Source organism: Macrotis lagotis, chromosome 2 (genome assembly GCF_037893015.1).
Source record: "Macrotis lagotis isolate mMagLag1 chromosome 2, bilby.v1.9.chrom.fasta, whole genome shotgun sequence".
NCBI classification, from domain to species: Eukaryota; Metazoa; Chordata; class Mammalia; order Peramelemorphia; family Peramelidae; genus Macrotis; species Macrotis lagotis.
The window spans coordinates 329,779,397-329,797,808 of NC_133659.1; the positions used below are offsets into that span (position 1 = coordinate 329,779,397).

At 43.1% G+C, this 18,412-nt stretch overlaps 1 protein-coding gene across 3 annotated transcripts in view; it reads left to right on the plus strand.

Annotated features, from left to right (window-relative positions):
* The window catches only part of CYTH4 (cytohesin 4), a 40,185-nt gene extending 26,821 nt beyond the window's left edge, over nt 1-13,364 (plus strand). For all 3 annotated transcript variants that reach the window (XM_074226863.1, XM_074226864.1, XM_074226865.1), the window contains 5 exons: nt 950-1,061; nt 4,082-4,158; nt 5,814-5,885; nt 7,396-7,550; nt 8,425-13,364. In XM_074226863.1, the coding sequence (XP_074082964.1) occupies nt 950-1,061; nt 4,082-4,158; nt 5,814-5,885; nt 7,396-7,550; nt 8,425-8,497 (489 nt within the window). In that variant the 3' untranslated portion in view covers nt 8,498-13,364. The remainder of the gene's footprint in view (nt 1-949; nt 1,062-4,081; nt 4,159-5,813; nt 5,886-7,395; nt 7,551-8,424) is intronic.
* Nucleotides 13,365-18,412: the final 5,048 nt, after the last annotated feature.

The following is an 18,412-nucleotide window of genomic DNA, read 5'->3' on the forward strand; positions in this document are numbered from 1 at the left end:
CATTTTCAACACCTCCCCATCAGGGCTGAGCTGAGGGAGCTCATCCTCTTGGAGAACCCCACCTGCCCCGATACCCACCTTAGCTGGAAAACCATCGATCTCTCCAGGAGAACAGCAGAAAAACACCCGTCCTTTATTGCTTTTCTGTCTACACAAACCCAGGCAGGGGAAGACTTGGAAATAGAGGTGTAGAGACTGGGGAATGGGGTCTAGACTGGGGTTCCATGGCAGCTCTTCCCGCAGATTGTGACCTTCATGTCTCCGGGTCTGTTTCCTCACGTGTGAAATGATAGGGTAAGGGGAGGTTAGGCTACACTATCTCTCAGACCCCTCTGAGACCTGACCTTCCCTGTCCTAATGTTCCACCCACTTCTGACTTTCTCTGTTCTAATGTCTCTCCCAGTTCTAGCATTCCCTATTCTAATGTCCCTCCCACTTCTGACCTTCCCTGTTCTAATATCTCTCCCAGCTCTGACATCTCTGTTCTAAGGTCCCTCCCAGAATGGCCTTCCTTGTTCTAAGACCCCTCCCAGCTGACATCCTTGGTCTAAGCTTCTTCCCAGTTCTGATCTTCCCTGTTCTAATGCCTCTCCCAGCTCTGGCATTTCTTGTTCTAAGACTCCTCTCAGCTGACCTTCCCTGTTCTAATGTTTCTCCCAACTCTGGCATCTCTATCCCAAGGTCCCTCCCAGACTGACCTTCCTTATTCTAAGACCCCTCCCAGCTGACACCCCTTGTTCTAAGCTTCGTCCCTGTTCTAAGGCCCCCTCCCAGCTCTGCCAATCCAGGATTCCCTTCAGCTGTCTGTATCTGAAAGTGTAGGCAAACCAAAAGTTTCCAAGGGATCTCTGCATGCCCTCCAGAGCGGCCCAAGTCCTCTTTCTAGTCTCCTCCAGTTAGAGCTGAAACCCTATCAAGCCTCTACCTTTCTCTTGTCTTCCCGGAGCAGAATCTCTTTGACAGCATTAAGAGTGAGCCTTTCTCCATCCCCGAGGATGATGGGAACGACCTTACTCACACCTTCTTCAATCCAGACCGGGAAGGCTGGCTCCTCAAACTGGGTGAGAGCAATGTCCTCCTCCCACCCCACCCTGCTTTGGGTCTCCCTGTTGCTTTCCTCCAAAGACCTTGGCACCTTAGAACCTCCCTTTACCCTAAAAATACCTGGAAACAGATTCCTCTCCCCAAGTCTGACCCCAAAACAGTGTGATTCGAAGGGAAAGACTTTTGGTGTTCAAAGCCTGGGTTCAAATCCCACCTCTGACACTTACCTGCTGTGTGACCTTAGGCAATTTACTTTACCTCTCTGGGTTTCAGTTTCCTCCCTTATAAAATGACTAGATTGGCCTAACTAGCTTCTGAAAATTCTGCCAGCTCTAGAATTAAGAGGCTAGATGGGTTCTCTGGTCTAGGGACAGTCAGAGGGAGTTTTCCAATTGCTCTCAATTCAAATCTGCTGGGTCCAGCATTCTGTGTTCTGCCTGGAGAAGGTACAAGGTTGGAATGGAGGAGATGGCACCACAGCTGAAAGAGTAATTATTCTGAATCTAATGACTCAGTTTCCATCCTGCCTGACCTCCCTTTTGCTCTCCCTAGGACCCTGGACAAATCACTTGCTTCTCTGATCTCTAAATCTTCCCTATCTCTAAAATGTGATGAATGGACTAAATGATCTCTAAGGTCCAAAAATCTGTGGTCCTACGGATGGCCTTGGATGAGGGGATAAGATCCCAGTGCAAATAACTCTTAGTAGCTAATGGACACATGGGATCATGGGACAGAATATTCTGTCTGGGGTCTGAAGGTTGAAGTCACTGCTGCCCTGAAGAATCAGTAAAGTCTCCTGAAGGAAGTGGTACAGATGAAGGTGGAAAAATCTGATTCTTGTTGCTATTGAGTCATTTTTCAGTTGTGTCTGACTCTTCATGACTCCCTCCCCCCCTCAGGCTTTTCTTGGCAGAGATACTAGAATGATTTTCCATTTCCTTCTCTAGCTCATTTTAGAGTTGAGAAAATTAAAGTAAATACAGATTAAGTGACTTACCCAGGATCACACAACTCGAAAGTGTCTGAAGTCAGATAAGAACACAAGTCTTCCTGACTCCAGGCCTGGTACCACTTAGTTGCCTTATTAAATTCTCACCCAGGTGTGATTGACTGGTTTGAAAGGATTTTCATAAAGAATAAAGTTGAATTGAAAAGAAATAAGGTTTCCTTACGAATCTACGGGTAGAGTCATAAATAAGGTGCTATTAGAGCTTTGGTCCAGGGCATTGAAATTTAGAAACTCTCCCTCTCTTTTCTCCTCAACCCCCCTACCCCTGCCTTGAGCTTCTCTCGAGCACTCTTCACCCTGCTCCTGACTTCATTCCCCAACCCTAGGAGTAGGTTCATGATATATTAGGATCTATAACTGACATCTCTCTTGAATCTGTATTTAAAAGTTGACTTGAGGTCTTGTTTATGAAACCAAGGCTGCTCTTTACAAAAGATTAATGCTGTTACATTACAGCGTGGGAAGGAGCTGTCTTCCTTGACCTCAGTGGCCAGAGAGGTGACCCCAACTTTATGAAGCTCCATGTGGGCTGTCTCTCCAAACCTCATTCCTTAATAGTCCCTGGGCAATGCTCTGAATTCAGAAGAAGGTGGAGAGGGAAGGCTGGAGCAGGAGAGCCCTGAAGTCTGGGGAAGAAAAGAGAGATGGGGTGGGGGGAGGGAAGCTAGAGCTCAGCTTCAGACTAATGCACAATGGTGCAGCTGAGGGTACAGTCTGTTATTTGTGTAGGTGGGATGTGGTTTTGTTTTTGCTAGTTCTGTAGGTGGTGGGGGGAGTGGTAAAGAGAAAAGAAATAAAAAGGAAAGGAATGAAAGAGGGAAAAGAGAAAGGAAGAGAGAGGAGAAGGAGACAAGGTGAGAAAAGAGAGGGGAAGAGGAAAAGAGGGGAGAAAGAAAGAAGAGAGTTTGGAAAGGGAAGAGGGAAAAGAGGAAGGAGAAAGAAAAGGGGAATGAGATAACAGAGGGGAAAGAGGAAGAAAAAAGAAAACAGGAGAGACAAAGATGAAAAAGAGAGAGGAGAAAGAAAATAAAATGGGAAGAGAAAAAGAAGAAAAGAGAGGAGAGGGGGAAAAGAAGAGAGAGAAAAGGAGAGGCAGAGGAGGAAAGAAAGAGTAAAGGAGAGAAAAAGGAGAAAAGAAATAGGAAATAGACAATAAAGAAAAGAGAAAAAGATGAAAGAGAAAAGGAAAAGGTAGAATAGGAGTAAAAAGATAAAGATGCAAGAGGGAGAGAGTAAGTAGAAGAAAAAAGGGGAGAAGAAAGAGAAGGGGAGGAAGAGAGAGAGAGAAGGGGGAGAGGGGTTAAAGAAGGAACCCTGGGGCAGAATAAAAAGGACAAGGGGGGGGAGGAAGAAGGAGAGAGAGGAGAGATAGAGAAAGGAAACTGAAACCTAGGAATGGGAGAAATCAAGGAAGGGAGAAAGAGGGAAAACAAGCTATTAGAAAAGGAAGGAAGATGTAAAAAGAGATGGAGAAAGGGGAAAAGGAAAGGAAAGAAAAAAGGAAAGGGAAGTTCTTTGAGGAAAAAGAGGAAGGGATGAGGAAGAAGGAAGAGAAAGGAAAGAGATGGAAGATCTAAGATTGCAGAAGCCTCCCATCTCAGGTTGGAAATGGCCCTAAGCTCCTCTTAGCTGCTGCTGTTGCTGCTGCTGCTGCTACAGATTAAGGCTGATAGCTGGTGTTCTGCAAGTATTTAGTACAAGGCTCCAGTCTCTCCCCCTGCTCTGATACTTTCTCCTGTCTCTCCAAGCTGCCCATCTTCAATACTACTATTTGTAGTAAGAATTGGTCATGGGCCTCGCTTCTCAGTGTTGGGATGGATAAGGGTTTTCAGAAAGTGCCGAGAGGATGGGAAACCATCCCCTTCTGCTGGGTAGGGGTTGGAATCCAGAAACAAATGCCAAATGCTCAGATCTTGGTCTTTTGTCAGGGGACAGTGTTATCAAAAAAGCAGTTCCTTGGCTCCCTTCCTAGCAGGAGGCTTCAGGCCTGCCCAACCATCTCATCTACCTTTTGTTCCCTTTCAGGTGGAAGAGTAAAGACTTGGAAACGCCGTTGGTTCATCCTGACGGATAACTGCCTCTACTACTTTGAGTTCACCACAGTAAGCCTTTCCTCAATGATGAAATCCATACCCAGACTTCTCTTCCGAGACCAAGATGGCAACTGGCAGTTGCATCCTCGCTCTAGTCAGAGGCAGAGGGGAGGAAGCACAGTTAGAAATGGGAGATGGAATGTTGGCATCCAAACACTACAAGGAGGTCTAAATGGTTGGAACACAGAGTTCACAGAAGGAAGTAAAGGCAGGAAGGAGTCAGAGTGTGAAAGGCTTTCAATGCCAAATGGAAGGCATTAGGCTTGATCCTGAAGGAGCTCATTGAGGAAGGAAGAGAGGTGAAAATTGGGTCAGACTTAATTCTTTTTAAAAATCATTTTGGCAGCTGGGTGGAGGATGGATTGAAATGGGGAGATATGTAGTTAGAGGTTCAAAAGATCGCCAGATAAGACTGGATACGGAGAATCATCTGTATAAGATGATAGTAATTGAACCTATAGAAACTGATGAAATCAATGAAAAATAAGAAAAGGAAGACTGGAACAGAGCCTTGAAGGATATCCACAGATAGTGAATATAACAAAGAAAATGGAGGAGCAGTTAGACAGATAGAAGATACAGGAGAGACTAGAAGATGGAGGAGATAGGCAAAAGGATGGGGAACTACAGCTTACATCACTGTGTATCTGACTCACTAGTACCCCCATGGCGTGGCCAGCGAAGATGTAAATTAGCTGATATTTTAAGTTTCCAAAGTATTTCAACTACATTATCTCTTTTTAATTCTCATAACAGTCCTGCTAAGTAGGTATTAGATCCTATTATCTTCATTTTATAGATAAGTAAACTGAGGACCAGAGGAGAAATTACCTGACCAAGGTCACACAGCTAGTAAATGTCATAGGTGTGATTGACCCTCAGTCTCAATGATTCCAGGGTCAGCATACTACCTCCACTATGCCTCTCAACTGAGTTCCATTGGGGTTAAAGAGTTTATGTGAAGTCCCTTTCATGCTCGTCTTTTAGTGAATTAATTAAGAAATCAGTCAATATATTTAAAATGCATATATTAAAGACCTACTGTATTCTAGACAAGGTCTCGACAATATAGATAAGAAGATTAGACAGTCCCTTCCCTCCATGAGTTGCCGTGCTATCATGGGAGACTACTTCTATAGACCCATCTATGAGGGTCTATATGGGGACTAAGGAAGGAGAATAGGAACCATAAAGCAGAAGAATTCCATACCTTTCCAATAACCATGGGACTATTTATATGATTACTGTTCATCTAAGAGGCAACATGAATAAGGCATTGGACTTGGCATCAGGAAAACCTGCATTCAAATCCTACCTCTCTTACTAGCTATGTGACCATGGGCAAGTCACTTCACTTCTGTCTCAGTTTCTTCATCTGTAAAATAATGGGGTTGGGTTTGATAGCCTCTAAAGTAGGCCTTCTAACTCTGGTTATGATCCTCCTACTAATCTTTCAGTACTCACTATATAAAGAAGGGGGGAGGGAAGTTGGGGAAAGATTGAATCTCCTATCGTTTCAGCTCACAAACTCCCTGACCAGGTTTCCTCCATCCTTTCACCATGTCTTAGGATAATATCAAGGTCCTGTCTACTCACCCTTTCCTTCCCTCCCTGGTATTACTGGTACCACAATCTGAGCAAAAACTTCTTGCTTTCTTTTCCAGGACAAGGAACCCCGAGGCATCATCCCACTCGAGAATCTCTGTGTCCAAAAGGTCGATGACCCCAAGAAGCCGGTAGGTTTGGGAGTGCTGAAAGAGGAACCTCAGAGGTTATTTACCCGAATAATTTAATAAATTCTTTTCTAATTTTCTAAAAACGTTCCCAAATTCACTTTCTCATTTGATCTTTATTTCTTTCATTTTGTGGGTTTGGTTTTAATTTGATCTTCAAAACCTTGCCTCCAGCTTCCTCCAGGACCTTGCTATCCCCTCTGTCTCATTTTTCTCTAATCTTTCTCCCTCTCCCTCTCTCTCCCTCTTCTGTTCCTCCCTCCCTCTCCAATGATTCTTTTCCCATATTTCTACAAATATTGCAATAACCTATTAAAAACAATATTTCTGTCCCTCCCATCCCTCCCCCAACCAGCTTTACTGCTAAACTTCTGAAAAAGTTGTTTAAACTTAAAGCCTCTACTTCCTCTTAGAATCTTGCTGGAAAATCTTGAATGTAAAGGTCATCTAGCCCAGAGCATCTTAGCCTGGGCTGTAAGAATAAAAAATAAAAAGACAACTGTATTTCAGTAGAATTGGTTTCCTTTGTACTCATTTGTATTTTATTTTGTGCATTTAAAAAGCACGATTCTGATAGGGTCCCTAGACTTCATCACATTGACTGCCCATAGGATCCATGACACTGAAGAGGTTAAGAATCCCTGACCTCAGAGAAAATAGCATCAGCCTAGGATTCAAAATCATTTATATATCATTCTCTGCAATCTGATTTGGTAGTGTCATGGTTGGGATGCTGGCCCCAATGCCAGAGGATGGGTAGAATAGTCTTATTCAAACTAGACTATTGCCCTCCACTTCCATTTTCCATATCTTCCCATGGCTTCAATGCTTGGAAAGTTGAGAATCCCTAGCTCCTTTTCAAAAATAGTTGGTACCTTTTATGTGACTGACCCCCTAGTCAGTGATTTTCCCACCTTTCCATGGTACTTTCCCCAGACATACTATTTACAAGATCTTGTGAAAAATCACTGATTCTGGAACCAGATGACCTGATTGATGATGATGATCAGAAGCAAATTCTGCATCTGATATTTAACTATTTGGGTGACCTTGAGCAACCACTTCAGTTCCCTAAACTTCCACTGACTTCTTTGTAAACTGAGGGAGTTTTCCAGGTTGGCCTCTGTGGGTTCCTCCAGCTCTAGAGATGTGATGCTAATAAATGCTTGTTAAATTGAATCCATCAGTGGCCAAACATGTCCATTTTGGTTGACTAACCAGCTTCCTCTTAAAGATCTCCAAGTGTAAATGGACCTGAGGGTTCAACCAGTCCTAGACTTGAGATGCTCCAATTTTGCTGATCTTAAATGTCTATGATTGGGGCGGCTAGGTGGCGTAGTGGATAAAGCACCAACCTTGGAGTCAGGAGTACCTGGGTTCAAATCCGGTCTCAGACACTTGTGGCCTTGGGCAAGCCACTTAACCCCATTTGCCTTGCCAAAAACCTAAATGTCTATGATAAAGATCTCCACCTGGTTTCTCTTGGCCTCACCTTTTCTCCTTCTCCTTTCAGTATTGCCTGGAACTCTATAATCCCAACTGCAAAGGCCAGAAGATCAAAGCTTGCAAGACAGATGGGGATGGGAAGGTTGTAGAAGGGAAACATCAATCCTACAAGATCTCTGCCTCAAGCCCTGAAGAAAGGGATGAGTGGATTAAGGCCATCAGGTATGGTCAGAGGATAGAAGGGTTGAGGTTGTGGAGGAAATGATCCTAGAGCAGGTTTCTCCTACTTGGGTCTTCAGAGGTTGACCTCTCTCCATTTGCCCAATCTTTACAGATCCTCCTTAAAATTGGGAGACCATACAGATACATTCTAGCCCTTTTCCTGCCTTCAAGCACAACAAATTCTTTTTTTTTTTTGCTTTGTTTTTGTTTTTGCAAGGCAATTGGGTTAAGTGATTTGCCCAAGGTCACACAGCTAGGAAATTATTAAGTGTCTGAGGCCGGATTTGAATTCAGGTCCTCCTGACTCCAGAGTCTGTGCTCTGCCACCTAGCTGTCCCCACAACAGATTCTTAACAACTAGGTAACTCAGTGGATAGAGCACCCACCCTGGAGTCAGGAGGACCTGAGATCAAATCTGGCCTCAGGCACTTAATAATTGCCTAGCTGTGTGGCCTTGGGCAAGCCACTTAACCCCATTGCCTTGCAAAAAACAAAACCAAAAAAAAAAGTCATACTTAGGGAGGCAGTATGGTACAATGGGAAGTGGATGGAGAGCCAGGCCTGAAGTCAGGAAGACTCATCTTCCTGAGTTCTAATCTGACCTCACTTTTACTAGTTATATGAACCTGTTTGCCTCAGCTTCCTCAACGGTAAATTGAGCTGGAGAAGGAAATGGCAAACCACCAAGAAAACTTCAAATAAAGTCACAGTTAGCCATGACTGTAGCAAGTAAATAATGACAATATGGTTCAATGGAAGGAGCACTGAGTTTGGAATTAGAAGATATGGGTTTGAAACCTGATTGCCACTTAAGACTTTGGGAAAATCACTTAAATTTTCTGTGCCTCTTTTAATTCTTCTTCTCACTTCCCAGTGCCAGCATCACCCGAGTTCCATTTTATGACCTACTGTCTGCTAGAAAAAAGAAAATTGCCAGCAAGCAATGAGCAACCATTGGCTTGCAAGTTTGTGACTCCAGCAGTCCCTGGAAACAACTACCTGCCTCATCCCGATCATGTGCAGTGCCCTCTCCTATCTCAGTCTTCTCCATCCCACCTTCCCACAGGCTCCACTGGAGATGCAAAGAGTAAATCCAGAAATGGAGATATGAATGGGGAATCAAGGAAAGATGCTACAGTGTGATGCAAGTCAGTCTTCCCTTCCTTGAACCTCCTTTGAGATTGACCAAGAAGACCATGATAGAATCTTGGCCTAGCAGTGCTTATCCACATTGGCCTGCAGAGATTGGAAAGGCTACCCATTCTCTAGGCCATCCTTTCTTTGGGAGTCTATTGCAACAAGGGGAGTGTGGCTGGGCAAGCAAGGGGCTGAAAACCCCAAGAGTTCTTGGGGGCAACCAGGAATGACCACAGGACTCTGAGTCCAAAAGATATGGCACCTGGGACAGAGCATCCAAGGTGGTGCACCTCATTGGGCAGCCAGTGCTGTTAGAAGACTTCTACAACTCCATTTCTGATATTTACTATCCACGTAACTTCGGATGAGTTAATGGTCTTAGTGCCCTCTGAGGCCTCTTTTAGCTTAAGGTCTATAATCCTATGTAGGGCTCTGACCACAACCTTCTGCATAAAGTCAGGGCTTGATCTTGAAGGCCCATCAGTGTCAACATTTCTACATTGCCATTGCCATTGCCATTGCAACTGAAGGGGCCATGGAAAGACTGAGGACACAAATTATAGGCTCCCCTCCATTTGGGGGGCCTTGCAATCAAGGTCAAGAAGTAAGCACAGATACTCATGTTCTACCCTGTGTATCTGAGACTCAAGAAAACGATGAAGGATAGGGTGCTGAACCCCTCATCCCCCAAAACTGACAAAAAATTGAGCAACCAACCTCCAACCAGCATAACTAAAATCAACTGAAGACAAAATATACCACCTCTGAGTGTTTGCAGAATGGGGATTTTTTAAAAGGACTAATCACACTCCACCCTCTGCCTCATAGAGGTAGATGAAGAAAGCACTTTGGAAACTGTAAGCTGTAAACTATAAATCAGTGCAGAAATGTCGGCCCAACTAATAATTCAGTTCAACTAACATTGATTAAAGGGTTAACTTCTGTGGAGCCGTTGACTAATTGTTGGGAGAAGATATGGAAGAACAACATGGCCCTATCCTCATGAAGTCTAGAGTCTAGTGTGAGATTGGGCAGGTTGGGAGGGGGGAGTGTTGGGGGGAGGAACCCATAATACACAGTATTACATTACTATTTAAAAGGCAACATTGCACAGGGCAAAAAGCCATGGATTGAGTCAAAGTCCCCAGGTTGGAATCAATCACCTACTCTTAGCCAGGCAATAATGCGTTAGGCTCTGTGGGTACAAAGTTAGAAATAGAACTCTTCTTCTTCTTCTCAAGGTGGTTTTCATACTATTGGAGAACACTGCCTAAAGCTGACCAAGGATTTAGTAACTCCTGCTCAGAGCCAGGCACTAGAGGAGACAAAGGCAAAATTGGCAATCCTCCCTGCACTCAAATAATTCACATTCTAATGGAAGGGACTATATGCACAGATACCAAAATCCTATATGGGTTCATATGAAACTACTGCTGTACTAACAATGTGATCTTTGAAAAATCACTTAACCCCCTTGAACCTTCAGTTTCCCCCTGAGAAAAATGAGGGAGTTGGACTAGATGGTCTCTGATCCCTTTTAACTTTAAAAATATGATTCTATAAGTGTGCTTATAGGATCATATATGATGCTCACTAAGCCCCTAAAAGAGGTGCTATGTGAGGGTCAAGGTGGGAAAGACCATTATGTACCTGGGGGTGGGGGTGGGTAGCAGGTGGAGATGGGCAGGTGATGCTGAAGGCGTTCCAGAGGAGATGGCAAAAAGGATGAATAGGAATTCCACAGAGGAATAGCGAGGTCTTTCAAAGCATAAAAAAGGGACATCTGAGAAAATAAAAATCCCCAAAAGGTAATCAAAAGAATGTTTCCTCCCCTCCCAGGGGAGTCAGCTTATGGAGGCAGCTCCTGGGAGACTTTTCCAAAGAAAGGAGACTGGGACCTCCTTCTCTTTAGGAAATTGCTTCAGGAGATCAGCTGAACTCAAGAAAGATGACAAGGGCCTCTTCCACAGGTGGAGGAAGGTATTATCATTGCCATTTACTTATACTGGTGAGCATTAAAAGGAAGAACATGCTATTTATCAATTGTTTTAAATAAATAAAAATTGTCTTCTTTGATCCACTATGAAATGGGAAAGGTATCATATCTCCCATGTATAGATGATAAAACCAACACCCATTTGGTGCAGTGACTCAAGTAAAGTCACACCGTCAGTGAGGGGAAAAAAATCTTACTTAGCCTTTACTTATTTACTCTCCTGGCACCATGTCTTTGCCCAGGTGGTTCCCTAGCCCTGGGGTGTCCTCTCTTCCACTCTTTTCCTTTTGAATTACAGTAGAAATTACCCCAGTAGAAAACAGCAGGAAACACATATCATAGATTGGTTGTAGAGCAAAGACAATACAGAAGCAAAACACTGGACTGTTGGTAAAGAATTAATGGAGTAGAGAAAATTTGGGGATCAAAATGGGTCATGGAAGGAATATACTCCAGCAAGTATCAATAGCACCTTCTAAATCTGAGACCCTAGGACAAAGCCCGAATCACCATATCTTTGTTATACCTCTGTTTAAGTCCTAAAATCCAACCCAGATGACAGCTCCTCAAAAGGTCTTCCATGGCTTCCTCAAGTTGAAAACATCCTCACTTAACAGTTTTATACATTGAGGGCAGAGAAGGAGTGAAAGTAAATTAACTAGATTGGTGACTTCATCTATAAAAGCAGCTCCAGATGAGGAAACTCCCTCCCTCATATGCTACTCAAATTTCCTGGGACATTAAGAGGTTTAAGTGACTAACCCAGAGTCATTGAGTCAGTATTCATCAGGAATGAGATTTGAATCCAGAACTTCCTGACTCCCAAATCTGTCTATATTATTATCTACTTCTTCCTTTCTCTGTTGGGGACAAAGTCTGTCTCCAGGCTGCTAATGTGACTACAGAGTTCTATTCCTTCTGAGACAACTTCAGTATAGGGCAGCAGTTCTCAGGAGAGATGAAGAGGGTGGTTTGTACTCTGGTGTGAAGACACACTTTTACTACTTGCCCTAGGTTGGTGAAGGCCTCTTGTCCTGCCTTTGCTGTATCTCATGGCCTTTCCAGATTTGCCTGTCCCTAGGCTCACCACTGACTTTGAATCAGCAGATATATCCTGTATGCCATATTTTATCAACAAAGAAACTGATGCCCATAGAAGAAGGGGGAGTCTCGAGCAGGTGGTCCTCCAAAGATCCAGGTCTGGCTTTGTTTACCGGATTCAGCTCAAAGGTCACTCCCATCTGGAAGTATCATCCCTGACAATTCTTTCTGGTAGACTTGGTCCCAAAGCCCCAGCCTCTCCAGGGAGAATCCTACAGGTGTGATAGACTGAGATTTGGGGACATCAGGAGCCAGGGAGCTAAGGAGCTTCCCCCAGGCCTCATCCTTCTTTGCTGGCTCCCCCTGACCTCCCTCCACCACCTCTCTGAGGCAGGACTACCCCAACCCTTGACTGTTTCCCTACAATCCTCTCTCTGGCCTGCAGGGGGCTCCAACCACAAGCAAATATAAGGATCAGAGTTGCCCAAGCACGAATTCTACCCTGGAAAGTCCAGGTATAATGGGGAAGATAAAACTTGCCCATGTGGAAAGAAGTCAAGAAAATACCTAAGAAAAAAACAAACACTGAGAGATGCCAGAAAGACAGAATAGTATATGGGGAAATGCTAGATAGGAGATCAAAAGACCCGAGTTCAAATCCTGACCCTGTTACTTGGTGCCTATGAGACTTTGGACAAGTTTCTTTCCCTCTCTGGCCCTCAACTTCCTTCAGTCTAAAATGAAGGAGTTGGTCTACATGGCCCATGAAGGTTTCCACCACCACAAGACTGAGAAAACGAAAATTATTGGAGCTGGAAGGACTCTTATAATGGACCCCAACTACCCAGCTAGAGGGTGTAACCTCTGTAACATATCTGATAGGAGCAGGGACTTGGGGTAGTCCACTTGAACATTACTAGAACCAGGGAGCTCACTCTCTTATTTATTGAGTGGAGGGGGGATTTTTTTTTTCCTTAGCCCTCCTCAGATCATATAGAAAAGTGACAGACACTTTGAACGCAGACTACTTTAGAACCCAAATGCAGAGTTTGACATCCTCATCAAGTCAAACTTTTCCCCATTCTAAACCCCACTCATGGGGTGGCTAGGTGGCACAGTGGATAGAGTACTGGCCTTGGAGTCAGGAGTATAAATTTGGTCTCAGACATTTAATAATGACCTAGCTGTGTGGCCTTGGGCAAGCCACTTAACCCCATTGCCTTGCAAAACCTAAACAAAAAAATAACAAAAACAAATTAAACCCCACTCATCTCAGCTGAATGATTATAATCCCTCTTCTTGGGCTGGGCGAAAGGGTAGACCATGGCACTGGCCAGGAGTCAGAAAGACCTGAGTTCAAATCCAGCCTCAGACACTACCTAGCCACATGCCTCTGGGCAATTTGCCTCAGCCTTAACTGAAAATGGGTTTAATGACAACACCTACCTTACAGAATTGTTATAAGGATCAAATGAGATGATATACAATTCATACCATATAAATTCCTATCCCTTTTCACCCTTTTATGTAACAGCCCTTGTGGTACTTGAAGATAGCTCTCAGCTTTCTCTTCTTTTTTAATCAGACATCCCCATTTCTTTCAAAGGGTTTAGTCTCCCTTGCCTTCACCATATTCATAACCTTCCTCTGAGCTGTCTCCACTCTGTCAAAGTTCTAGCTACAATGCAGCTCCCAAAATGTACCACAGTCATCTAGACATGGTCTGACCTGGATAAAAGATGGCAGGAGTGTGACCTCCCTATTCTCTTCATTTAGTCTAAGATCACATTAGCAATGAGCCTGAAGTCCATTAAACCACTCAGGTCTTTGGCATGTGAAGGGATGCTCAATCCATCTCCACTCCCCCTTTCTAGGTCCACCGTGGTTTTTGTGGAGTCACAAAAGTGCAAGACTTTATGTTTCTCACTATTGAATTAGACCTTGTTAGACTTGGCCCATCTTTACAGCTTGCTAGACCTTTCTGCATTCTGATTCTGTCATCCGACATGTCAGCTCATCTTTCTCTGCTTTGTGTCAGCTGCAAATTTGATAACTAGGTCTGCATCCAACTCTCTGATAAAGACATTAAACAGATCAGGACCACGGACAGGTCCATGGAGGGGATCCCCCTAGGGACCTCTACTTCAGATTACAGTTTCGTCAAAATTTAGAGCTGGGAGAGATTCTCTTAGAAATCCTATAACCCTCTTCATTTTTATAAATGAGGAAACCGAGGCCTGAGAGATATAGTAGAAAGAAGCTTGGTATAAGAAATGATCGAGTTAGACAGCTGGCTTGGAGCCAGGTAGGCCTGGGTTCAAACTTCATTTCATATACTTATTAGTATAAGGATAGGACACTAGGACTGAAATTCAGATACTGGTCCTGGGCTTAAATACTTCCTCAGACACTTACTAGTTGTGCATCTCTGGGCAAGTCATTTAACCCTTTTCCAGCCTCAGTTTCCTAATCTAGAAATTGGAATGATAATGATAATAATAATAATGATAACCATTCCCATCTGTCATGGAGATCACAAGTCAATATTTATAAGGTATTTAATGAATATATTAAAGTAATACATGCATTTTTAGCTTGTTATTAGTAGTAGTAGTAGGATAGAAATTGAGGCAAAAGGGACTCAGGCCATTTGACCCAATCCCCTCATTTTGTAATTGAGGGAAAAGATGCCCTGTGTTACAGAGTGATTTGGGATCATGGACTCATGTACTTGGAACTGGAAAGGGATCCAGAGGTCATCTGATTCAATTCCTTCATTTTATAGATGGAATAAATTGCCAAGAAGTTAGATGGCTGAGGATCATAGAATAATAGCTCTAGAACTAGAAGTCCGAGTTTATACTTTCATTTTACAGATGAGGAAACTGAGGCATAGAGAGGTGATATGAGTTGCCCAACTAATAAATACCAGCAGTAGGATTCACTCTCAGAACATTCTGCCTAGATTCAGGAAGACCTGAGTCCAAATCCAAACAGATACTAACTGTGTGACCCTAGGCAAGTCTCTTAATCTCAGTTCCCTCATCTGTAAATAATACTTTCTCCTTGTTATCTCAAATGAGATAATAAATATAAAGTGCTTACATAGTGCTCAGAACAGAGTTGGTGCTATACAGGAATGTTAACTATAGTAAAACCAGTGTTTTTTCTATCATATTACTGTGCCTCCTCTGGGTGTAATGATGACATGGAAAAAAACTGGATTTTAAGTCAAAGAGATCTGATTCAAATCTAGGTTTTGGCACTTATTATCTGTATGACCCTGTGCAAGTCACTTAATCTCTTCAAATTTCAATTTTCTCATTGTAAAATAAAAGGACAGTATTAGATAATCTTTAAAAGAATAGCCTCCAGCTTAATCTTTCTAGGCCCTACTATCCTTATCTGAACAATGAAAAGATTTGACTAGATGACCTGTAAGATCCCTTCTGGTTATGACATAACTGTCCTGTCATCACATGCCTATCCTTCCATTTTGTCCATGAAGCTAGTATGGAAGTCTTTGTCAAATCCCTTACCAAAATGTGAGCGTACTGTGTCTATATCAAGTGATGTTGGTCTGGTCGAGACCTTGCACCAGTTACTTCTCTGTCTGCCTGTCCATCCATCCAGCACTCACTCACTCTCTCTTTCCCTCTTCCTCTCCCCTTCTCTCTCCTCCTTCTCCTCTATGTTCCTTCAAGACTCAGCATATAGTTAGCTTCTATGGGAAGCCCAACTGCTAGTATTCTCCTTTCCAAACTACCTTTGTCCAGCGTATGTTTATTTTGTATTTATTTTGAATATACTCATATGCATACATACTATCTCCACTGATAGAATCTAAGTTCTTTAGGATAAGAGAGTCTGACTACATAGCTTCTAAGATCCCTTCTAGCTGTAAATGTAAGATTCCATGACATAACTGACCTGCCATTAAAGGTATTTTTTCTTTTTTTAATCTTTATATCCTCATCTCCTGGCACATAACAGTCCTTTATTGTTATTATTTAGTCATTTCATTTTATCTGATCTTTTGTGACCCCATTTGGGGTTTTTTTTCTTTTGACAGAGATACTGGTATTTTTCCATTTCCTCCTCTAGCTCATTTGACAGTTGAGGAAACAGACTTGAGTGACTTGCCCAGAGTCCCGAACTAGTTAGTGTCTGAGGTCAGATTTGAACACAGGAAGTGAAGCCTTCCTGACTTCAGATCAGGCAACAGCTAGCTGCCCTGAAAGACATTTGATAAATGCTTTTTGGATTAATGGCTCATCATAATGACTTGCTGTTGACACCTGGTGATCACCATTTGCGTTTGCAACTATCTATTGATTGTTTCCTAATTTATTTAAGAAATTTGCCAGATAGAAATTAGGCTCACTGCTCTTTTGCTGACCTCACCCATCCTCTTTTGTTCTCTAGGGTCTATCAAAGGTTACTAAAAAGAAATTCAGCAATGCTATCAAGTTTTTTATGGATCCAGAGATGGACTTACTCATTGATGGTTGTTGGCTGACTCTTATTATCTCGCCGGGGATCTCCTGGCCTGTGATACTTTATAACCCCATGTTTTGGGAGGCAGTTTGGTATGATGGAAGAAGCACTGGTCCTGGAAAACGGAGACCTGAGAGTCACAGTCCAACACTTACAAGCTTTTCAGGAAAGTCGCTTAACCTCTTGAGGTTGAATCTTCCCATCTGTAAAATCAAGGGGCTGAACTAGATTATTTGTAAAGTCTTTGGAAAGTTCTAGCATTGTATGTCTAAGGTCTCTCCCAACTTCGACATGCTCTAGTCCCTTCTGGTTCAAACATTCTGTGTTCTAAAATTTCTTCCAGCATGGGGGGGGGGGGGGAGCAGCTTAGTGCAGTGAACAATGCTGGACTTGGCTTCCCAGAGACCAAGGTTCAAATCCCACCTGCCACTGACTAGCTGTATGGCCAATGACATGTCACTCCATCTCTAAGCCAGCCTCTTCCTCTGTAAAACAAAAGGGTTAAACCAAATGGCCTGTAATGTCCCTTCTCTTCTAAATCTCTCATCCTGTGATCTAACACTTTATTCTGAAGGCTCTTCTGACTCTGGAGTACCACAACTCTTATCAGGATTCAAGTCACAGGTACTCTGGGTCCCATCCCCACTCCCAATTTGTTTGCTGCTCCAGGCTGGGCTGCCATGGTCTGTCTCTTTTGGCTCTCTGGCTTTCTAGGACTGGGCTGCATATCCCTATGGACCCTGGTCATTGCTGTGTTTTGCAATCTGGTCATTAATACATTATAAGCAAATCCAACACCAACCTAGCTATAAAATAATTCATCCAATTCCCAGAGAAGCAAATCAGATGGTCTGCTACAATCTGTCGTGTGGAAAAGGGATTAGATTCATTCTGCCCGCCTGGAGAAAAGAATTAGAAGGGGGTGGGGAGGAGAAGTGCAGGAAGGCCTAGTTTAAATCAATATCAAGAAAATTGTCCCCAAAACAAGATGTGCGCCAAAGTGAGGTTATACTCTTTCGGAAGGTGGTGGCTTCCTCCTTGAGAGAGATCTTAAAGTGAAGCCTGGGCAACCCCTTCTAAGGGATACTATAGTGGTGATTTCTGCTTCAACTACGGCTGGTCCTCCACAGCGCCACCGGAGTGCTATGATTTCAAGTACAAGGAAATCCTACTGTACCACTCTGCCTTTTTTGGAGTGAGCATAAACTGTGTTCCTATCACAGTAAATGTTAATATAATATTTTTTCTTTCATGGTTACCTTTTGGGGAATCAATTCACAATAACGGGTGATGTTCTTCTGTATGTGAGAGGCACTTTTATTAAGTGCTTAGTCAACCTCCGCCTATATCGATGGATTTCATATCATGCCAATAGGAATGAAAAAGTCCACTGTTAGCACTGTGATCTAAAAACTCACCATTAGAGATTCATTCCTTTGAATAGGAATCATCCTTTCCAGGATCACTGAATAGGACATAGAAAGGCAGAAGGGATGTGCTTGGCACCAAATGTGACTGAAAGCAGAAGATGCATCTAAGAGCATCAAATGATGAAAGCAGCATATACCTACTCCACAAGATAGTTATGAAGTTCAAATGAGACAGTGTATAAAAAGGGCCTTTGGAAGCCTCAAAGTACCATATTGGGAGAAACAACTTGGCCTAATGGATCGGCAACTGTTGGCTGTGTGACCCTGGGTTTGTCACTAATCCCCTTGTTCCTCCAAAACTATAAGTTGGACCCACATTCCTCCATAGTTCTCTAAATCAAAAAAAGTCATAGGTTTTAACCTTTCCCCTAAAAAATATACCCACTTTACAGATGAAGAAATTGTGGCCCAGAAAGGTTAAGTAATTTGCCTAACTGGGGAAATTCTCAGAACTGGGATTTGAACTCAGGTGTTCTGAGTTCAGTTTGGAGCTCTTTCCCAAAGAAGAGAAATATATGGCCATGAAGATTAACTATGAATATTTTGAAACATGATCCTTGGGGTGGGAACAGACAGAGGTAGAACAGGGGAAGTTAAGAGATCTCAACCAAGAGGACTGAGGGGCAGAAGTGGCTGGACCTCTCACCCTCTCTGGATTGAGTCTGGCATGACTCAGGCCTAGGATCACAGAGAGGCTCTATACACACACAGATTGATGATTCACAGTAGGGAAAAATCAAAGGAATAAGGAAGAAGGCTTA